Source organism: Prunus mume, linkage group LG4 (genome assembly GCF_029339155.1).
Source record: "Prunus mume cultivar Tortuosa linkage group LG4, ASM2933915v1, whole genome shotgun sequence".
NCBI classification, from domain to species: Eukaryota; Viridiplantae; Streptophyta; class Magnoliopsida; order Rosales; family Rosaceae; genus Prunus; species Prunus mume.
In genome coordinates this window covers 24659754-24684092 of record NC_142701.1, presented here as the reverse complement: position 1 = coordinate 24684092, position 24339 = coordinate 24659754, and the positions used below count along the sequence as shown (strand labels likewise).

Here is a 24339-nt window from a genome sequence, read left to right as displayed (position 1 = left end):
AAAAATTAGTTTGTATAATATATTAATGATATTGTTTTAAGTGTAAAGAGAATGATACATGTCGAGCAAAAAATAGAGAAGTTCAAAAAAGGAGGTTAGAGAGAATGTTGGTAGCATTCCTCTGTATATTAAGGGCATCGACATGGACTTTTCATTTCCATCAGAATATCTAAAGCCTCCCTTTGTTTCTTCCCCAAATGGAAAAAGCTTCACAGCTAGTCTTCATCCCTTCCGCCGGCATGGGCCACCTCGTCTCCGCCGTCGAGATGGCAAGGCTCCTCGTTGCTCGACACGACCGACTTTTCATCACCGTCTTCATCATGAAGCTACCCTTCGACTCGAAAGGCACCGAGTCCTACATAGCCTCCCTCGAGGCCTCTCCCGTGTCGCCACGTGTCAACTTCATCACCCTCCCAAAAGTTCCTACCATAGACAAGCACATGAGCCCCAACTCCTTCCGCAACCAGTTCATCGAAAGTCACAAAACCCACGTCAAAAACGCGGTCGCCGAACTCACCGAGTCTGAGTCCGATTCAAGGCCTCGGCTCGCTGGGTTCATCATCGACATGTTTTGTACAACAATGATCGACGTGGCGGATGAATTTGGGGTTCCTACTTACATGTTCTTCACTTCACCAGCTGCGTTTCTGGGGTTGTTGTTTAGCCTACAGAGAATTCGTGACGTGTATAACAAGGACGTGAGTGACTTCAAGGACTCGGACGCTGAGTTGGCCCTGCCCACTTTTGTCAACTCGGTTCCCGCCAAAGTCTTGCCCAGTGTGCTTCTGGACAAGGACGGTGCGAAGGCTATCCTCGGCTATGCCAAACGGTTTAGAGAAACCAAGGGTATTTTGGTAAATACATTCATGGAGCTGGAATCGCACGCTCTTGATTCTCTTTCTGATGGTGAAACCCCACCTTTGTATCCTGTGGGCCCCATCTTGAACCTAAAGAGTGATGATAGCCAATCGGGTTCAGAGCAGGCGCAACAGAAGTCTGATGTATTGGAGTGGCTAGATGATCAGCCTCCTTCATCTGTGGTGTTCCTGTGCTTTGGGAGCATGGGAAGCTTTGGTGAGGACCAGGTGAGAGAGATAGCGTGGGGGCTTGAGCGGAGTGGGCTCCGGTTCTTGTGGTCTCTACGCCAGTCGCCACCAAAGGAGACCGTTGCGTCCCCTAGTGACTATTCAGATCCCAAGGCGGTCCTGCCCGAAGGGTTCCTCGATCGGGCGGTTGGAATAGGAAAGGTCATAGGGTGGGCCCCGCAGGTGGCGATCTTGGCCCACCCGGCAATTGGCGGGTTTGTATCTCACTGCGGGTGGAATTCCACGCTTGAGAGTCTATGGTTTGGGGTGCCGGTTGCCACGTGGCCAATGTACGCTGAGCAACAATTAAATGCCTTTGAATTGGTAAGGGAGTTGGGATTGGCTGTGGAAATCAACATGGAGTATAGGAGGGACTTTTATGGGGAGAGTCCGAAGGTTGTGAAGGCAGAAGAGATAGAGAGAGGAATAAGGGAGGTGATGGTGCAGGATAGTGATTTAAGGAAGAGGGTGAAAGAGACGAGTGAGAAGAGCAAGAAGGCCTTGATGGATGGTGGGTCCTCACACTCTTCATTGGGACATTTTCTTGATCAGATTTTTCTTTGATATATAAATAAAATATATATGCGGTGGTTCTGATTTTGGGTATACCGCATGCTTTCAGTCGCTGGTAAGCGGTATGCGGGGGTTCTAAGAAGTTTCATATTAAGAAAAACGAAGGGTGTCGGTATCTCATTACTCACGTCACGTGATCTAAGACTTTCTCATTTGTGTCTTGTCTACCATTGACAGATATTCTTCGTCAACTTTCTTTCTAGTTATTTACAGACAATAAAACTTGATAGTCCAGACCGATTGGTACCAACACCTTATTATTACAACAATGAAAATAGTGGTCAATTAGTCCCTATATTTTAAGTTATTTTTCGTTATCGTTTATGTAGGTTTATCTCTGCCAATTTTAGTATACTAGTAGTTTGCAGCTTTCTTAATTGCAGTCTAATTAGCTAATCTATTGATTTTCAAGACGAAAATTCGAAGCGGATGTCTCATGTGCCAAGATCATATGTTGCCACAAATTTTCATCTTGAAAATTAATAATATAATATTTTTGAATAAAGACTAAAAACTTGAGATATCGAACCTATGAAGATGTAGTGATAAATGTTCTTAACTAGTTGAACTATAAATCACTTACAAATGCCCTTTTTTTTTAAACACAAATGACAGTTTAAACTATAAGGGAAAGTGGAGGGATCGCACATACGCACACACACTTATAAAATGTCATGCAAATTCAAACTTGAGACTATTTATCTGCAAATTAAAACCTTTTTCTATTGGATTAGAAAAATGTGCATGATGGAGATATATATTCTTTGTCAACTTTCTAGCTACTTAAGAAATTAGATACTGAACTTCATGGTTGTGGTGAACTTTAGCGCTTATTTCTTTATCATTTGGGTAGGGAATCCAATTGCATGCTTGCTTCTTTTTTTTTTTTTTTTTTTTTAATTATAAAAAATATGAGCATGGATCCTCAAGAAGATTGTTCTAATTTCAATATATTGGTGCATGTACACGTGGTCCTTGGTCGAACACTAATATAGATAAGCACTAATCATGGCATTAATCATGTTAATTATTTTCAAGGTCTAAAATACCGATGGTATAGGAAATATCGGTAGTCTAAAAATACGGAAATTTCGATGGAAATATCGAGATATAATCGATATTGACAAAAATTGAATAAAAACCACGGAAATTGTAAGAAAAACCTGGAAATATTTATTGAAGCTTTGGAGAATGTTCATTCAGTCAATTATCTATTAGTTTATCACAAAAAATTGGAAGGAAATGCGTTGTATGATGGGTTAACTGATTTAAGTTGATTATATAAAGAGTTGACAAACACTGTGAGTTTACATCAATATTATCGATAATATCGAGGATATTATTGTTTTTTTGAATCACGGATATTTCTGAACGTATTCATACACATATCGTATAAATATCGATAATATCGGAAAATATCGATATCGATAATTTCGCTCACACTGCCTTAAGCATAGGTACTTCAAATAACCACAAATTTCCCAATCGCGAAGCCGGATCAAAGCAATCGTGGTGTCGCTAGGGTTTAGGTCAATCATGGCATCGCTACGTGCAACCCAACAAAGCTCTTGCAGCTTCTTCAATGGCGTTCATATAGCGGCCAATCTTGGAAATTTTCTGCCGGGTGGAGGGTCCAAGCGGGTTGGGGGTGGGATGAGGGTCCGTGGGGAATAGGGAGAAGAAACTGGGAGTAGGGTTCTAGTTTCAACATGTGGAGGGTGGGAGGATGGAGGAGGGGTCTGTGGGTGGTGGTTGGGAATTAGGGGGGAGAAGAAGAGAGTTTTTTTTATTTATTATTTTTTTAAAATTTAATTTTTCCATTTTGTATTGTTTATTTTTAAAAGGAATGATTTTTCTAATAATTTGACCGAATTGCCCCTTTATAAGTAACATAAGTTACTACAATTTGACAGAGATAATAGATTGTCCTTGAATTGCTTCAAATTGAAATCATAGGGACAAAATTGACCAAAAACAGAGACCAAAGTGGTAAAAATTACAAACTACAATGACCAAAAGTGACTTTTTGCCTTAAAATTTGGAAGTCCTTTTTTTTTCTTTTCCTTTTGTTGTTTTAAAGTGAATGGATGCTAGCAACATTCTCTATAACCTTTTCTTTTGGATCTTTTCCATTTTCCTCATGACATGTGGCATTTTACTTTCTTTCAAAACAATATCATTAATGTATCATACAAACTACCTTTTGTTTTCCAAAGTTTTATCTTAGAGCATCTATAATCATGCTCTCTGTTTTTCAGTTAAATTTTAGTTAAAACATACAAAAGCCATTTATAATACAATTGTAAATTTCCCCCAATTTTGGATTTGTTTAATTATCCAATAACAATCATTTGTGTTGGGTGTGTGACTATGAATTTTCAGGGTACCGGATGTTGTGCCTCCAATTTTTTTTGGATGAGAGATGAGCTGACTGTTGAGTTGGGCACTGCTTGATAGAAAAAACTGCTTTTGCATAATCATATTGCATATTATTATCCATTCCTCTCTTTCTTCTCTGTTTCCAAGTTGTTGTTTGCCATGATGTCCAACTCAACATATGTAAAAGATTCTCAAACAAATTGAAGGGTACTCTTCTTTTGGTAACGTGTGTGGAAATTGTATATGTAGAGCTATCATGATTGTCTGATATGTCTGGTAATAGAGAATTGAAGTCTTCTTTAATTTTTTTTTCTTTCGTTGTTTTCAATTACGTAAATGTGTAATATGTTAAAACATTCAGATTTTCGATTCATCAAACACGATCCTAGCTCCAATTAGTTTCCTATTTTTCGGTCTGCAATTAGTTCCTAATCTTGTTGATTAGAAAGAAACCGAATTTGGGTTTTCCCTCATGTTTATTTCTATGGGTTTGGAGACTTAATAAAGAACATGTAATTGCCTACAACATCACAACAAATAAAGAACATGTCGTTATTGTTGAACAATAAATACAAAAATAAAAAAGAATAGACATGAGGTTGAAAGATCATGCACGAAATATTATAATATTACAATTAAGAAATATTTAATTAAATATTACAAGATCAGGCAGTGTAGCTAATCAACCAGACCTCACTTATGACCTTCTGGATTGGAAGTTGAAACTGCACTCACATTCTGATCGGAAAAGTTCAGAAAAGGAGCTACACATAACATATATGGAACATGATTATTGTTCACCTCCTTGCTCATGTGTAGGTCCGCCAGTGTTCACCATGACTTGAAAGGTAATAGCGGAATTTCATGTAATGATGAAGAAGGACCACCTTCCAAACCTGGCCCTGTTCCTGTTGAGCTTGAAACAATATCCGAAGTCTCTATTGATTCAGTTTGAACATATTCAACCTCTTCATAATTTTGTCCACCATTAGAAGTTTTTTCTGATATTTGAATTCCCTCCAGCTCTGCCGTGACCTCTCTCATTGTAGGGCGGTTTCTTCCACTCAAATCCAAACATCTTCTTGCAAGGTTAGCAACTACTATGATTTCTGCTTTAGACCCTCCTTTCACAACTTGAGCATCAAGAATTTCGAACAGGCGATCTAACTGCATCGAAATCATGAAGTACGTGGCAAGACTTTTGCCCTCTTCTTGTGTCCTGTTAAAAGATATTGGTTTTTGTCCAGTCAGAAGCTCAACAAGGACCACTCCAAAGCTATACACATCACTTTTATCCGTAAATTGGCTTGATTGAAAGTATTCGGGGTCCAAGTAACCAAATGTGCCGTGTACAAGTGTGGTGAGGTGAGTTTGGTCAATGGCAACTGATCTTGAAGTTCCGAAGTCAGCAACTTTTGCTCTGTATTTTGCATCCAAGAGTATGTTGGTAGACTTGATGTCTCTGTGATAAATGGGAAAGGCAGCTGAAGCATGTAAGTAAGAAAGAGCTCCTGCAATTTCCATGGCAATTCGTAAGCGAACTTCCCATGTAAGTGGAAACTCCCCATTCTGCTCATGGATATACTGGGAAAGGTTTCCGTTAGGTATAAATTCATAAACCAAAATGGGAACCTCCGTCTCCAAACATCAACTATTGTTGATTTGTGAAAGAATGACAACCTCATTGATGAAATCTGAAAGTTGGCTTTCATCCACTATTTTAGATTTTTTCACAGCAAGAATTCTTCCATCAGTCAGCATGCCTTTATAAACAGTACCTTGTCTTCCATGGCCAAGAATTCTATCAATATTGAAATTGTCAGTGGACGTCTCCAACTCCTTTGATTTGAATAGCTTGATTTTCTCAACATTAACTTCACCTGACGACAATTGTTTCTCTAATAAGAATCCACCATTTCGCTTGAAGAACATCTCCCTGCGTTTCATGGTATGGCGTTTCTTTAGGAATCTGTATCCCCACCATACACCGATTAGCAAAAGTAACAGTCCAAGACTCGCACCAAGACCTGCAATATATAACTCAGTAAAATGATAAATGATCACAAATTGCAAACCAAGTTTATGTCTTGTGCCCATAAAATAAAATAAAATAAACTGTTGATGGCAATATACAAAAGAGTTTATGTCTAAAATTCCTCTTGACACATTTACAATAAAAGAGTTTATGCAAATTTACAATAAACAAAGACTCTCTCTCTCTCTCTTGTTGGAGAAAGATGGATAAGAGAGAATATGGAAGAGAGTTTTAAACAGAAATACTGAAGCTTTATTGATTTCCTAAAAATTGATTACAACACTAGGCCATCTTATTGGCTATTTATAATAATATTCAATCTTTTCATAACAGACATAACTCTTGGATTAGTTCCAAGAGTTGCAGACACAACTCTTGACTTCTAAAGAGATACAACTCTTCTTAAACATAACTCTTCTCAAGAGATACAACTCTACTTTAATAACTGATATAAATGCAGAGGGTGGTGCCTTGGTCTCTATTTTCTTAGTCAATAACTTCGGGCTATGTGATTTATAAAGTTATAATATTTACTTATTTATTTCCATCCCCCTATCCCCACTCCATGAATGAAGAAGTATTTATTCCATAAAAGAAAAAACTAATGTGGACCAAATTAATTTCTTGATTTGTTCTTAATTACCAAATTTTAATAAATAATTAACTGCAAAGACCTCTAATATAGTGAACAGTGAAGAATGACCACACTAGTTGTCTCCCCTTAACTTTATTCATGAAATATGCAATTTTTTATATATAAAAAGAGGCAGTATTTTATTGATGAGGAGAAAATATAATTGTACGTAGTAGGGAAGTTAAAATACATTCGTCGGTTCAACAATTACAAAAATATCCTAGGTCGTACGTAGTATATGATTATAGGTATGTCGTACGTAGTGTGTGAACCGTCCACCAATTGGGCTAATCCCAAAACCCCAAGGACTTGAACATATTATTCTTATCAAATAAGTGCAGTTTGGATTGCAATTTGTAAGTAGAATTTTCCCAAACCAAAGTGCAAGTCTTTGCTGCAACTCACTCTGAGTTTTGGTTGTTACCGGTCAACTAATTGGTGACCATGCCTTCTTTACATTACATGTACATCATCCACACACAAATTTAAACAGAGAAATAAACTCTCTTTAATTCCAAAATCATATACTACGTAAGACGTACCTATAATCACGATCAATTTAATTTTCTTTTTGTCCTCGCAAATGTAATAACCAGGACGGTTCACACACTTGCTATGGGGCCCGCATCGATCATAATCAATACGCATGCATTCATCAATATCTGAAATGTAATTTAGATATATATATATAAAAAAGGTATAAATTAGCAATACAATAATACTATTTGCACAACATGTGTTGACCACTATGCATATTAGACTCCATAAATGTCTGAGGGATCCACCAACAGTAGAGAAATGGTCAGCAACAGTATTATAGGTACTCAAAAATATATACAAGGAAGGGTCTTATTTTCACTTCAATAACTTTTTTGTCTTGAAAAAAGTTCTTTGGCTGAAAATAAAAAATAAAAAAGGGAGTTCTTTCCCCTCGTTTCCAATATCACTTGCATAAATTAAAGGGAAAGAAGTTTCTCAAAAAAGAAAACAAAACAAACGCAAAGAAAAATAAAACGCATAGACGGAAGCTAAGATATAATTAATTACATACGTACCTTGACAAGTTTCAAGATAGGGATTTCCTACAAAGCCATTTGGGCAGTAACAAGAAAGCGTTGAGCTATTGTTGTAATCCAAAGTGTAGATATTGCATAAGGATGCAACCGTATAATTATAAATATTAAAATTCTCTGTAACTTCACCTGACGACAATTGTTTCTCTAATTAAAATTCTCCGAGGAACTACTTGTGCTGTACATATATTTATCGACAGAAGCAATAAGGATAAGATCATCATATGAAGTGCTTGCGATTGCATTGTTCCTATGCTCGGATAATAAAAAGTAAAAGATTATCAAGCAAAAGTTTTCTTTGCAACTTAGTGCTTGCACTATATATAATAAAGACCGCTTGTCGATCGAAGAAAAGTGGGTTCGAATTGAAGGCTATTTTTCTTTTTGTAATGCGAGTGGAAATTGTATATGACTAGTAGTTGAGAATATTCAAGTGTTTCCTTCTCTTCCTAGCTATCCGCAAAAGTTTTCTTTGCAACTCAGTGCTTTGTACTATAAAAACCCCTTGTCGATCGAAGAAAAGTAGGATCGAATTGTATATGATTATTGGTTGAGAATATGACTTGACTTGAGTCACAAAAGGAAATGCAGTACATGCTCAGTAAATTATTGTGGCCATAAAGAAATTAAAAATGAAAAGTATTTTGTGGTTTTCAAGTACATATCAATGGTTACATACAAGCGTAGCCAGAAAATAGGTTCCATATGGCCATCTCCAACCCAAGGATATAAACTCAAAATATCCCAAATTATTATCCAAAATCGCTTCCAATCCAAGAAAGTGAAGGGACTAAAATTTGGAAAAACTCAAATTTGGACTCAAATATCAGTTCTGGACTCAAAACTATTCAGTGAAGCCTACCAACAAAAAGGCACAACCAATGTGCATTAGAAAAACAGTGGGGCCCGTACTGGGCCTAGCGCTAGTGGGTTTGTCTGATGACCCATCCCACGTGTTTGCTCCTAGTCAATTGGCCATTGCAATTCAAATGCCTTTTGTTTTGTTTTTTTTAAATCATGCAAGTAACTTCAAAAAGAAGTCTGTTTACTTTTTAAATTATGCAATTCAATTGGTCGTTGCAATTCAATCGTCCTTTTGTGTTTTTATATGTTGGGTTTACTTTTGGAATAAAATTAAATTTATGAAATTTCAATTTTGTTTAGGTCAAATTGTTCAAATAATTAAATTATGACGTTATTTAAAAAGATAAATGAAGAAAAGTTTTCCATAAAAAAATTAGACTTAACCATTCTTAAACAATTTAATAAAGTTATCAAAATACCCTTGGTTTGTCTAAACTTCGCTGCAAAATCGATGAAGTCTGTGGCGCCTTCTTTCTCCCGCGTCATTCCCGGCCAGACTCCAGCAGGCACGGGGTTGAAGAAACTCGGGACGATCAACTCAGAATCCCACCCAGTTATCTCAGCAACGTCCTTCCGCGCTGGAGGTGAAGAAGAGGTAGGAAGGAATCTGGAATTCATCCGCCACGTTGTTGACACGATGTGGCCAACGCCTGGGGCTGTGTGCTGGTCTCTTCATTATTTGATTAATTTTGGGAGATGAAGACATCTCAATATTCACGGTGGTGTCATGTCATGTGCATGTTCACGGTGGTGTTTCTAGCATTGCTTTGATTACTTCTTTTGCATTTTTGCTGGGTGACGTCATGCCTTCGCTGGCATTTGTTTAGTTAAGATTGTCTTTTACATTAATCTTGTGACTTTGAAATTTTGATAAACTTATTTACTTGGAAACCAAGCCAAAACAAAAGTTATCATAATTGGTTTTGGTTCGACAAGTCGTCGTGGACTTGGCAGTAGAGAGTCGGCATGCCCTCAAATAATTGGCTTGGCAGGACTATCAGCTCTACCAGCTGAAAAGAAGAAACTTCAAATACTTGATATGAACTGAGCTTTTGGTGTCTGATAATTAACCACACAACTACACAAGACTTGTCAACAAGGTGAGGTCAGAATTTAATGAGTAAAAACATGGTAGGAATTGTGGACCAAACACACAACTTTACAAGACTTTCTTCAAATTCTCACATATTATGTCTTATTTATTTTAGTAAAACTCAATATTCCCACATCATACACCATTCATTTAACAACATTTTTCTTTTTTGGGTATGCACCGCAAAATTCAAGTAGAAAGTTGAAGAATAGAAATTCATAAGAACACTATTATTTTCTCCGTGTTATTTGAAGTATTTTTCACTTTTGTTCTTGTAATTTGGATGTTGACAATTTTAGTTGCCTTACGGTTATGACATGGTTTGCCAAGTTTCTAATCTTTGTCTAAATTGTTAATATTATTAATTTTCATGACAGAAATTTGGTGTCGCAACATAGGATCATCCATTGCAAATGAGACATCCACCTCAAATTTTCATCTTGAAAATCAGTGGATTTAGCTATAATTAGACCGCGATTGAGAAAGGTAGCAAACTACAATATACTAAGGTTTTGTTTGGTGGGCTAGACTGGATGAGACTTTTTCAATTAAAATAGACATGGATCTAGTTTGTTGTTTGGTGGGCTTAATTATATCACACACTGGCTAGGACTTAAATTTTCTTTTAGGATATGAATCGGACTGTGATTCGGTGAGTTCGGTGACTGCTTTTTAACGTGGGTTTTGCGGGTTTCACGAACTGTTGCGGAAAGAGTGGGAGCCGAGGTGCTTGTCTAGGCCTGGGACTTTTGGGAGGGTGATGCAGTTGACACATGGCAATACGGGAGAGGCTTCGAGGGAGGCTATGTAGGCCTCTGTGCCCTTGGAGTTGAAGGGTTGCTTCATGATGAGGACGGTGATGTAAAGTTGGTCGTGGCGGGAAACAAGGAGCTTCGACATCTCGACTGCGGAGACGAGATGGCCAATGCGGTCGGATGGGATGACGACTAGCTCTGAAGCTTTCTCCATGTGGAATAAGAGAGGTTTTTTTTTTTTTTTTTGGGTGTGTGCGTGTGTGCGTGAGAGAATGGAATAAGAGAGGTCGGTTTTAGATCTTTTGATATGTGACCACAATTGAATGTTGGTGTTTGTACCATATCTGACCACCCACTCACGTCGTGACACATGGAACGCCTCGCCAGAGACCAGCCAACTTGGCCATACCAAATGTTCTCTCAAAGACTCAAGATCGATTCAAGGGGTCGATAACTCAAAGATCACTACCTCCGCCAACCTTCGGTATTGTCTACCGAGCGACCAACCATCACATCAATCCGATTCTCGACATATTGCCTCGAATTCCTGCTAGAGCCTCGCTGAATCACGGTCGACCTCCGACACTCTCACAAGTCCCACATCGAAACTAAGTGCTAAGAGCATCACAAATGCTCTCTATAAATAAAGCCCCTTGGCCCAACCAAGTGGTAAGATTTTTTGACTTGATTAGTGCTTCCACTATCAATAGAATCGCACTTAGTCACTAACTTTGGCATCGGAGTACCTTCGGCAGGTATCACACCGGTATCCCCTCCTAAATTCGATCCAGCCCCGCCAACCTTCTGACATCATCAAGAAGGTCACCCGTCCTCCACCATCAAGATACTTGTAAGTTAGCCTAAACTCTTATCTGCTCAGATTTAGCGCGAATAGATTGGCGCTCTGTCAGGGAAATCGATTGACAATCAGCCTATATCTCCTTTCACTTCAAACTATGAACCCGCTTCACCCTTGTCCGACGGTCCCATCCTCGCCTCGCCAACCGAGAGAACCCTCTGCTACCCGCACACCCGAGTGGAAACTCCTGGCCGGCAGAGCACCGAGAGATAGGATGGAAACCTGCAGCGGGACATGATCAGATGCAGGAGCACAACAATATCCTCTCCTCCAAACTCGACGACACCTGAAATGCCTTCACGAGCAACAATCACGCTTCAGCCCAACCGCAGGATTTGCCTGCAACAAACCACCCATCTTCAGCAGAACGATCACCAAGAGCGCATACAAGGCCTAATAATCGCATGCCGGAAAGCAATTATCCGCTTCCAATTTCGTGATTCCAACAACGAGGCCGAATACGAGGCACTCATAGCAGGCCTTCACCTGCCCAAAGCTCGGCTGAACGGCCGATGATATGTAGCGACTCCCAACTCGTCGTCAACCGTGTAATCACCGAATTCGCAGAAAAGACAAATCAATGGCTGCCTATCTCGTGCGGACACGCCGATTACTCAAGCAGGTTCAAAACCTACTACATCCGCCAGTCCCCGATTTGAGAACACGCCGCCGATGCTCTCTTTAGGCTCGCCGGCAATCGACGACCGCGTCGGCCGTCGCGGCCCCATCGGTTCTCGCCGCAGAGCACGGCCGGCCGATGTCAACACCGTCCGTCGATCCTAGTTGGATGGACCCGATCCATGCCCACCTCACCGACGGCACCCTACCAACCGACAAACCGATGCAAAAGCAAGACGACGACGATCGGCTCACCTTCTTTTGCAAGGCGTTCTCTATCGCTGCATACTCCTACCGCTGCCGAGATGTGTTACACCACAACAATGAGACTACATCTTGTGCGATATAAACGAGGATGTGTGTGGCGATCACTCAGATCCCGACCTTGGCCTTCAAGGCCGTTGGCAAGGCTATTATTGGCCAACTCTCCACGCCGATGCCACCCAGATTGTGTAATAGTGCGATCTGTGCAAGGTTTCGGATCAGATTGAAAATTCGCCGAACCGCTCACCGATGGCTAGCCCATGGTCATTCGCCCAATGGGGACTGGATTCATCGCCCCATGCCTCCGTGCACGGGTCGCTTAAGTTCGCAGCCGCGCCATCGACTACTTCACCAAATGGACTAAAGCCGAAGTCCTCACAACGATAACGGCAGCTAAAATCGTACACTTTGTATGGAAAAACATCATATGCCGATTCGCCTACCAAACGCCATCGCCACTGACAACGGCAAGCAATTCGACCGCCGTGGTTTCGCATCTCTCGCTCCTGCTCAACATCGATCTTCTTTGCATCTCCGCACATCCACAATCCAACGGATGTGGAAGACATCGACAAGATCATCAAGAAAACGTCAAGAAGAAGCGAGTCGCTAAGGCAATTGGCCGCCATGCTACCGTAAGCACTCGGGCCTTCAACACCTCCTACCAAGATCAACCGTAGACACCGCTCTCCTTAGCCTTAGGTACCGGCTGTAGTACTAGTAGATGTACATGCGCCTACATGCCGAACGACATCTTACAACCCTCAAAAATGAACAGCAGCTCACCTCAACTTGATCTCATTGACGAACATCGATCGCAGTACACCGAACGCTACCCACAAACAACAAACGGTTTCTCAGATTACGACTCGCAGAAACACCGATCGCTCAAGGTGGGGACCGGGTTCTACATAAAGTGTCTCTAGTAACGAAATCCTATCAAGGCATTCTGATCCTTCCCGGAAGGACCTATGAAATTGTTAGCATCTCGCCGACCCAAGACTTACCGATTGCGTGGTCTGATGGTCAAACCTCACCACCCTTGGAATGTTGAACATTTGAAATTTTATTACAAGTGACTAGACTTTCGGCCACTACACTTTTGTACAATCTAACTTTCAAGCAGCAATATATATGCCTATATCCTATTTCTACGCAATTCGGCTTATATACCGAAGTTGATTCAAAATAGACATTGGATATAAATTAAAGCCTCAAACTAAGGTCATTGTCTTTACAAAAAGGCCGAACGGCCTACATATCCAAATACTAAATTACAAAAACCAAAGCATAGCAGGACAGGAGTTAAGGAGTAGATTGATAGTCCTCGGCAGTAGGTGAGGCCGGCACTGACGGCTCGGAAGTGGAGTAGCTTCTTCTTCCTCACCGTCCGACCAACCACTGAGGTCTCCACTTCGGCATCCTCCCGAGGTACGCCTCCACCATCTCCTCAGTCCACCTTCTTAGGCAATGGCGGAGGTTCCTGAGGAAGTTCAAGTTCATTTTTATCCGCATTAAACCACTTGAACCGGTAGATGAGATCCTCGCACTGTACCATCACCTCCTTGTCAAGGAATGCCACGAGCTCAGTAGTCTCAGACTCACTATGGCCTGCTTGGCCTCTTCCACCTCCGCCGCCTGAGAACGAATCACGCCTCTTTTGCCGCCTCGCCTCCTCCTCGCCTCATCGCATCCATCGCGCCTCTCCGCCTCCGCCAACTGAGGATAGCTCGGCAATCTTGGCAGCGTTCTCCTCCGATGGCGATCCGCATCCCGCAGCAGCCTACTAACCTCGCAACTTTGGCTCGACTGCCTCATATTTTTTCTCGACACGCCGGCCGTATTGATGTACCACCTTCATACCGAGCCACATCTCCATGTTCGCCGCAAACACAAAACCCATGTTAGCACTACCATCACCTCAAACACTTGGACAACATCAAGGAAGTACACGCAAAGACTTCATCGCAATCGCTCCAGCCCGGCAGCTCCATCCGAGCGGCCTCGATGAAGCAGCCACAAACGGCACCACCTTCCGAGGGCAATGTTCACGGTCAGCCTCGTATCCTCGCCGCCGTGGACGCAGGATGGTCGCTTTCGCTCAAATTTCTTGGCTTCTTCGACAGAGGGGTCACATCAAGGGCACCTTCAATCACCTCTTCCCGCTACCTAGGGTGGGCCTCTAATCAGTCGGCCTCAAGAACTATTTTCTCCGCCGATCGCCGGCGCGGCCCACTTGTGCCGATGCACTCGCCCGGCGCAAAGATCTTCGCCTTCGCCGCGAGGAATCCGCCTTCTTCTCGAGGGCCCGCGATCAAGCCACCTCCTCGCTAAGGCCTGCATTTCTCTCCTCATGCCACTGCATAACACAACAAACACAAAGTTAGGGCACATTCGTATACGCCACAATACACCAAACCGATGCATTACTGAACGACATCACCTACTTTGCCTCTCTTTTTCTTCTTCCTCTCCTTCATTCGGAGGTACTCAAGCTCGCTAATTAGACCTGCCTTGTACAAGTTCTTGTAATCTAGCAGAGCCTTGTGGAAGCGACCTTCCTCCTGATATCCTTGACCAACGTGCTCGATCACTTCTATCTCCATCTTCGAGCGATCGGCCGCTTCAAGGACACTGCAACACAAAAACAACTTTCGTTAGTTTCGCACACAAAAAGAAAAAACAACAATAAATTTGCTGCCAAACGGCATCCCATGGACCTACCGATCCGTATGGACGGGGATATGCCTCTCCACAATTACCCCTGCCGATTCCTGTGCTTCGACACCGCACCGATGCCGGCGCCAAGTCTTCGAGAAATCGCACTCGACTACGGCGCCCTCCGCCTCGCCGCCAGCAATTCAATCCGCACCACCTTGATCGGCGCTTTGCCTTGTCACACCGCATAAATGGGCGAATTGCTCATAGCTCGCTCTCCTTCACCAGCTATGCCGAACGCCGTGATCGCCCCAAGGAGTATAATCCAGAAATTGGATTAAACCGCCTGTGGCATAACCGACGCTGCAAGACCTTCGCACCGAATGCCTCAACGGCAATCGAAGCATGTGCTTGAAGACATCCGTGAAGAAGACTATCACCTCGTTGGATCGCCAACGACTCCAACGACCCCGGATCCGTCTTTACCGATTCTTGTATGTTGTATGCAGAGCCCGGATCTTCGCCACCTACGCCTCGATCATGATGTTCGGCTCTAGATGGTCCACCCAGAACATAAGGTCCTTTAGCTTCGCCATCGGTATCCTTTGTCGGCCGTTACCACCGCGTGCCTCTCCGATCGGCAACGGACATCTCCTTCGCCTCTCTACCCGACGCCTACTCGTCGATGGCCGAGCGCCATCAACCCCCACTACTTCTACACTCAAAGTGCTTCCCAAATTGGTAAACACCTCCGCATTTCCTCTCGGTCTCCTCAATCAAGATTATCAAGGCTTGCGGTTGTGCTCTCGAGGCCGTTTCTCCATCAAAAGCTCTTGGGCTACGCCTATAGTCTGATTCGGTGTCTGACATCTACAAACAAAAGCAAAGCGAAACTAAACGACATGCTCGAATCAAACCCCTATCCTAGAGCCCAAGAGCTGATGTTCATCTACACTCATCTCAGTTTATCTAAGTTCTTACGTGTTTATGCACGTATACAAGCATTTGATTCATACTGAGAGGAAACACCAACATACCTTGTTTCACACAGTGGTAGCCGCCGGAAATCGCTCCGCCTTGCAACACTTGCCAGTAAATTGCCTATGCGCCGCAATACCTCGCCAAAATCGCCTCACAAGCTCCGCTTTCTCAAAAACTTAAGTACCTCATCCTCTGTCTCTTTCTCCTTTTCATAGGACGAGCCTCGCATCGGGAACCAAACGTCACAACTCTTCGCCACCTTGCCGACACGTGTCACCCATGCACAGGGAGCCCAAGCGCTACACTTCAAGTTTCACTTCTTCATTCCTCTCCTTTGAGACAACGACTTTCTTGGCAAACGGCAGGCACACATGAGTCTTGTTTTCACTCACCCCTCGTGCCGAATGGCAAGCACGCATGAGTCTTGTTTTCACTCACCCCGCGTGCCGAACAGCAAGCACGCACGGGTAGATTTTCAATCACCCCTCATGTCGAACGGCAGGCACGCACGGGTAGATTTTCAATCACCTTCGTGCGAACGGCAGCACGCATGGGTCTTGTTTTCACTCACCTCGTGCCGAATGGCAGCACACATGGGTCTTGTTTTCACTCACCCTCGTGCGAACGGTAGGCACGCACGGGTAGATTTTCAATCACCTCTCGTGCGAATGGCGGCACGCACGGTCGATTTTCACTCACCTCGCGGCCGAACGGCAGCACGCATGGTTCTTGTTTTCACTCACCCTCGTGCAACCGCAGCACGCCGATCTTGTTTTCACGCACTCGTGCCGAACGACATGTACGCACGGATCGATTTTCAATCACCTCTCATGCCGAACGGCAGGCATGCATGGGTCTTGTTTTCACTCACCTCTCGTACTCAAACGGCATGCCTCTAACTCATCCTTTATACGCTGCTTCACCCACCTTCGCTCGCTTCACTGCTCCTTCCAATCTTCAAACCAACCCTTGGCTTGAGGACTTGGGGAACTACATGATCACTACCGCTTACAAAGATATACGCTGCTCCCGAGTCGAATACCGAGCTCAGTGGACACAAGCAAGTCCCTAACCAAGAAGTCCCTCCTCGATCGGAAACTTAGGAGACTACCGCTTGTACCATATCCGACCACCCACTCACGCCGTGACACGTGAAACGCCTTCGCCGTAGACTAGCTCAACTGGTCATACCAAATGTTCTCTCGGCACTCAGCACCAATTCGGGGTTCGATAACGCAAAGATCACTACCTCCGCCAACCTTCGATTGTCACCGAGCGACCAACCATCACATCAATCCGATTCGGCTGCATTGCCTGCACTCTGCCAAAGCCTGTTAGAATCACATGTCGACCTCCAAGACACTTCCACGAGTCCCACATCGAAATTAAGTGCTAAGAGCATCACAAATGCTCTCTATAAATAAAGCCCCTTGGCTCAGCTAAGTGGTAAGATTTTCTGACTTGATTAGTGCTTTCACTATCAATAGAATCGCTCTTAGTCACTAACTTTGGCATCGGAGTACCTTCGGCAGGTACCACACCGTATCCCCTCCTAAATTCGGATCCAGCTCGAACCTTCGGACATCACAGAAGAAGGTCATTCCGGTCCTCAACCATCAGCATACTTGTAAGTTAGCCTAAACTCTTATCTGTTCAGATTTAGCGCGAACAGTTGGAATTAATGCTTTGGGCCAAGGATGCAAGTGGTGACGTCATGCCTTTGCTGACATCAGTTCTATGAAAATCCTTGACCCCACATTTGAATATGACACAAACTAGTCAAATATGGATCACACCTAAATCATAAAGCCACAGGTTAAAGCATAAAAAAAAAAAAAAAAATCCTCATCACAGAAGGAAAACCACACATGTGCATGTGCAGACAAAAGAATATTGAACACTTTGCTTTTGAATTCTTCAAAAGATTCTTACCTTCCTTTTTCGATGGTTTTCATTTGCCTCATTCATCTTCTAATTTAACTTTTGCAGATTAGTTTTACTTATCAGAAAAAGCGTATTGGGTCTGCTGTTGTTAACGACGATCTCGAGGAAATGGGTTTGAAGCAAGGAGGTAAGAAGGAGTTGGTGTGACAATTATATCCTTCATAAATGGGGGTTTGAATTGTAACTAGTTGTACTGCATGATGACGTATAATTGGACTTAATTGTTAAGAATAATAAACATAAAATTGAAGCCACATAATTTATTAAAACAACTGGACCAAACATTAGCAAACAAATAATTGAACTGTCTTTAAGATAATAATGAAATTAAGTGGATTAAAACTCGGCCTCATTGATTTTTCATATCAAAATTGAATGGCATTAATTAATTAATTATTAGAATAGGGTGTTTTGAAAATGTTAGATTTTGAATATTTTAGCTGGATTAAGAGAAATCGGTTTGGAGTATAGTCAATCACCATTCATTAATTAATTATTTGTCGTTTAACTATACTTTATCTTCAAGAGAGATGTCAAATGCAAAATGTTAAATTTGAAATTGAGGACTTATGTGACAATTTGACACTTTGAAAAAAATTTAAATCCACCTGAAGTACCAAATATCATATTATTGTATTATATTTTTTAAAAGCAAATGGGGCCCATATGATGCATCAAGTTTTTAAAAGAGTAAATGATAATGAGGTCCATTACTAAAAAAATATTAAAATAACATTTGACATCAAGTTTTTTGACATATCTCTTTCAACCTTCAAATTCATGTAGAATTTAACTACTTGGTTAGAGCAACTTTAACTTTTAATTTTTGTCATTTCATGTCCATGTGACAATTTGACATATCAGTTGGATTTGCTCTTAGACGGCGTTAAAATATTTTAGACTATCGCCTTATGGAACCTGTCTTGGGGCTTCGCTTGTGTTGGTTATACAGTAAAAATAAAATAAAGCTCGAACTCTGTTTCTTCAAGTGGGTTAAGGAGCAACAAAGAAAAACTCTATTTCGCTTGTTTTGCATAACGTAGCAAAATATTATGCAAAATTTTCATGCATGATCTGGTTTGAAATCGATAACAAATAGTTATCGGTCTTGTTATGCCCACAATAATTAACTGACCATGCACTGTATGAGTGACTCAAATCAAGTAGCTAGTCAACTTTTTATTATTATTATTTTTTTTTTTATTTTTTTTTTTAACCTCGCAAGGAGGTGTTTGAATTTAAGTGGAAAGAAGCTTCTTCAAATGGGGAGCAAAATTATGAAGAGGTTGAATATGTTCAAACTGAATCAATTGATCCTTCGGATGTCGTTTCTAGATCAACAGGCACATGGCTAGGTTTGGATGGTGGTCTTGCTTTTCATCATTACATGGAGTTCTGCTATTACCTTCCATGTCACGCTGAACAATAATTAAATATTTCTTAATTGTAATATTGTAATGCATGTTCCATATATATATTAATCTTTTTCTCATTCTCAAGTCAACTTTTACAGTTCGCAGTTTCATCCAAGAAGATCACCTCCTTATGCTAAACTAAATGATTGCCATTTAAACAAAAATCACGGATATATCAAAATTAATTATGACTATCACTTTAGGCACTCTCCAACCCATGAAGGACTAAACCCAAATTTCCCCTCTCCAAAAAGTGACTATTTGGGTTTTGCCCAGACTTAAATTTTAAGTCCGCAACTTTATTAAATTGTTTAGGAATAATTTAAGTCTAATTTTCTTTTTATGGAAAACTTTTCTTCATTTATCTTTTTAAATAATGTCATAATTTAATTTTTTGAACAATTTTATCTATAAAAAAATTGAAATTCTATAAATTGAAATTTATTCCAAAAGTAAACAACAACAAAACACAAGCAGGATTGAATTGCAACAGCCAATTGAATTGCATGATTTAAAAAGTAAACAGACTCATTTTTGAAGTTACTTGCATGATTTTAATTTATTAAAAAAAAAAGGCATTTGAATTGCAATAGCCCATTGACGTAAGCAGAAGTGGGATGGGCCAGCAGACAAAGCCACCATGGCCTAACGCGCCCCCACTATTTTTCTTATGCACATGGTCTGTGCCTTTTGTTGGTGGGCTCTACTTGAATAGTTTTGGGTCCATGCAATACTTGATCAGATTTGGGTCCAAATTTGGGTTTTCCTAAATTTTGGTCCCTTCACTTTCTTGGGTTTGGAGAGGTTTTGGATAATAATTTGGGATATTTTGGGTTTAGGTCATTGATTGGAGATGGCCTTAGGCCTACTCCAACCCATGAGGGGCTAAACCCAAATTTCCCCCTTCCAAAAAGTGACTAGTTGGATTTTGCCGGGACTCAAATTGTTTTTTCTCCTAACCGTCCGGACCCAAATTTTAAGTCCGCAACTTTATTAAATTATTTAAGATAGTAAGGAAGTGTTTTCTGTTATGTGATTTGTAACAACCCGATCCTTACTTAATTTTTAACTATTATTTTATTTAAGAAAAAGACTAGAATACCCCTGTAATATTTTATATGGTTTAAAAGATGACTTTTGATCGGGAATGAATTTGGGAATTTCAATTGCACCGTTGTGTAGAGCACATTGAGACGAGTTCGTAGACACGGAGTGGGCCCAAATCCGAGTTGTATTGAGGGAGATACTATCAAAATAAGTTGATGGGCAAAATAGTAATTTGTCATGTCATATATTTTAAAACTGACTTCTTTCTCTCTCTCGGCCCCCCCTGTGACTTCGCCTTCCTTTGGTTTCAGACACCGATGGCTCCAAGGAGCCACCGCCGCTACCACTACATGGGGTTGGAACCAAATGAACCTGACCCTCCTTTTCCCTTCCCGATCAAGTTTTCCAAACCGCTGAATCTGCGGAAAGAACCCAAAATAGTCCGGTTTCGCTCAGAATTTTTCGTGCTCTAGTTGATGGTTGGGTAGGATTTGAGAAATTTATAGCGTGACAGGGTTAATTTTGAATCTATGGTTCGACCAGTTTTGAGATCGCATTTTTAGCCATTTCCAGCCAGTTTTTGGGGTAGGTTCAAGAACAAAAGTGGATCCAATTAGGGTGTTACACCCAGGATAGGAGTCTTCACCGTGATTTGGAGTTTTTCCGCGGTGTTATCGCTTTAGGCACCACGTGGCGTGGGGAAGCGCAGCAGGTGGGAACCACTTTCATCCTAGAATAATCCTTGGTCCTCACGAGCGTGTGGGTACTGTGGATTCCAATTCGAATAATGTTTAAACCCTGAACTGATCTTGCCTAGTGTGTGATTTCTGGGTTCAGTATGTTTGAGCCGTTGGATCGTAGTCATTTTTAGATATGTTGATCTAGGTAATTTCAAGATCATATATGATTTGGCAGATCGTAAAACGGGGTCCCGGTTACTCCAGAAAAGCCAACCTCAGGGTTAGGTTTATAGTAATTGCCCGATCGTGCGATCATGGGTAATCCGACCATCTGATCGAGACTAAACTCTCGGGACGTGTCTCCTAGGATATTGGAACCCTTATGGGACTTCAATGGTGCGGTGTGAGGATTGCGGCCCGAATAGAAGCGGTATCTCCGGTTTCACGAGGGTTGCACCACCGAGGATAAATAGTTAGTTATAGGTGACACCGATAAAGCGGTATCTCCGAGGCTCGCGATTGCATACCGCGCGAGGAGGGTACCGATAGCATTATTGAAGTTGGTGGATCAGAACAGAGGAAAGAACTACGTGTGACTTGATCCCTCAGAAGGGTACGAGGCACCTAAGGTTACAAGGTGCAACCACGAGTTGAAGTCTTTGAGTTTGTGTTTTTGTTTTTAAGGGCATTTTGGTCATTTGTGCCCCACACCCACCAGTGTTAGTTGTAAACAGGACCCGAATTTCAAAGTGGAATTTGGGTCGGGTCTTTTCATGATTGGTCCCTTTTTAAAATCTGAGGATATTGTCAACATGATGATGATATGATGATGATGAATTATTTGTTGGTTAGATTGACAACTGTGGTTAGATTCCCAAGCAAAACCAACAGACCCCTCATCCCCCCTCCCAATCCCTAACTCTGCAGACTATCTGGAGTGTCGGACATGCCCCGACACGCCCCGCATTGGACACGGTCAATACCCCGCTCCGACACTATAAAGACGCAGCAGGGACCAGTTTCAAATTTTGAAAATAAAATTAAGGGTTTAAACATGATTTCTGAAACTTTGGTGGACTGATTTGAAATATTTTTAAAAAGAGGGGTTAAAAGTGGAAAAAGAATTTTGTAAACCTAAATCTCACCTTTTTAGCATACACATTCCATTTCCTCCATCACAACACGCATCTCTTCTCCCCTTCTCCTGGTTTTGCACGAGGTAAGTCTCTCTGCAATTTTTTTTTCTCTGTTTTCAAGTGCATTTATTTATATTCTCTATTTTCTTTCCTTATCTCCCTCCACAGCAGTAGAAGAGTTGGACTTGGTGGTGAGGTGACGATTCTTTCTTCTGTTTTTTTATAAGAGAAACACAACAAATAATTATTATTTTAATATTTTATTTTCTTTTTGTCAAAACTTCAGAAATTTATTAAAATAAAGAATCAAAGTTTACATCACCAATTGCCAATGACAACACCGATCGACACACAGATACCCCCGATAACCGACCTTTGTGGGTCGACAGGGTTCCAATTTTGGGTATACCACATGCTTTCAGTCGGCATGCGGTATGCGGTGGTTCTAAAAAGTTTCATATTAGGAAAAGCAAAGGGTGTCTCTCTCTCTCTCTCTCATTACGCACATCACATGATCTATGACTTTCTCATTTGTGTTTTCTTTACCAATAACAGATATTCTTCGTCAACTTTCTAGTTTTTGTAAAGACAAGAAAACTTGATAGTCCAGACCAACTGGTACCAATGACAATTTCTCGGGATATTCATGGCCAGCTTTCACAAACACTGGTGGACAATATCTAATTGCGGAATGCTAGCAACTCTCTGCAACCTTCTCATTTGGATTTTCTCCCTTTTCCTCATGTCATGTGTCACTTTCCTTCACTTAAAACAATGTAACTTAATGCATCAAACAAGCTAACATTTGTTTTCCAAGTTTACCCTTATTAAATGTTTTGTCCTTCAATTTGTTCAAAAACAATTTTACAACTCTCGTACCATATGTCAAAAATTAAATAATAAAAAATGTATGTTTTAAAAAAAGAAAATGTCTATTTTTTTCATAGATAAAACTTCTATTTTTTTAAACACAGAAGAAAGACCTAAAAAAACACTCAATAGAAAGATCACATTCTTATACAGAAAAAAGACTTCCTTCAAAAGGAAGTTCATTAATTGCATGTTTTTATACTACTAAACAAAGTTAAAGAGCATTTTCAGCGACAACTAAAATATATATATATATATATATATATAAACCCCAAATAATCAGATTCCATAGGAAGTTCATAGTTTTATTTATATTTATTTATATCCCTTGTTGCCTTTGGAGTCTGATTATTTGAAAAAAAAAATATTCCTAAAATTCTGGCATACCAAATTTTAGATTTAAACCAATGTCTCTCCTTACTCCATTTGGAATCTTTCAGGCAACAAAAAGTAAAACTAACGTTTTTTCTTAATTAATTTTTAACAAGGTGGTAAGAAATTTTTTTTATTTAAAAAAAGGATAAATTAAAGAAAACAGTAAAATCAATATATTTAATAATTGAAAAATTGGAAAACTAATGATGGCTTGTTTGATGCATTAATTACATTATTTTAAGTGTAAGAAAATGGACACATGTCATTAAAAAAAAAAGAATGTGCAAAAGAAAAGGTTGAAAAGAAAGTTGCTAGCATTCCCCTTTCTAGCTACTTAAAGACAAGAAATTAGATACTAAACTTCATGGTTGTGGTGGACTTTAGCGCTTTATTTCTTTACAAATTTATAAATAAACTCAATCCTAGACATGTATTTATAAAAAAATTCAAGCACTATTTAAACATAGAAACACATCCAAAATTAACCCCAAAATCAACAATTGTATATTTTTTGGGTGTGTTTATAAATGAGTTTTGAGTGTGTGTAATGATGGATTTTGGGTATGTTTATAAAGTGTTTTGGGTGTTGAGTTTTTTTATAATTTCAACCCCTATTTTGGGTATTTTAGTGAAACTCCCTTATTTCTTTGTCATTTGGGTATGGAGTCCAATATATTGGTACAGGCACACGTGGTCCTTGGTCGAACAGTAATATAGGTAAGCACTAATCAGGGCATTAATCATGTTAATTATTCTAACAGAAGCGGGGTCCAGCTTATCCTGCAGTAGACTGGGCCAAATTTTTGAGGTGGATGTCTAACTATGCCTTTCTCAGTGCAACGATGGAGGATCCAAATTTTTGTCAAGAAAAGTAAGAAATATTAACAATTTAGACAAAAATTAAAAACTTGGCAACATCTAAATTATAAGAAAATAAGAAGAAAATAATAGTGTTCTTGTGAATTTTTATTTGAGGATTTATTTTTCTACTTGACAAGAAA

The 24339-nt window shown here is 40.7% G+C and overlaps 1 protein-coding gene and 2 pseudogenes across 2 annotated transcripts; 1 reads left to right on the top strand and 2 right to left on the bottom strand.

Annotated features, from left to right (window-relative positions):
• Nucleotides 1–117: 117 nt before the first annotated feature.
• On the top strand, nucleotides 118–1965 carry LOC103328988 (putative UDP-glucose flavonoid 3-O-glucosyltransferase 3 pseudogene; annotated as a pseudogene). Its single transcript, XR_016125926.1, has one exon. The product of XR_016125926.1 is annotated as a putative UDP-glucose flavonoid 3-O-glucosyltransferase 3 pseudogene (transcript).
• A 2610-nt stretch (nucleotides 1966–4575) lies between these two features.
• LOC148918264 (putative wall-associated receptor kinase-like 11) lies at nucleotides 4576–7888 on the bottom strand. Its single transcript, XM_089049789.1, has 3 exons — nucleotides 7762–7888; nucleotides 7249–7368; nucleotides 4576–6064 (listed from the first exon to the last, which is right to left on the bottom strand). Exons 2-3 carry the CDS (start codon nucleotides 7352–7354, stop codon nucleotides 5685–5687), a joined length of 486 nt encoding a protein of 161 aa, XP_088905915.1. The 5' UTR covers nucleotides 7355–7368; nucleotides 7762–7888; the 3' UTR covers nucleotides 4576–5684.
• On the bottom strand, nucleotides 4869–5561 carry LOC103329074 (wall-associated receptor kinase-like 9 pseudogene; annotated as a pseudogene).
• Nucleotides 7889–24339: the final 16451 nt, after the last annotated feature.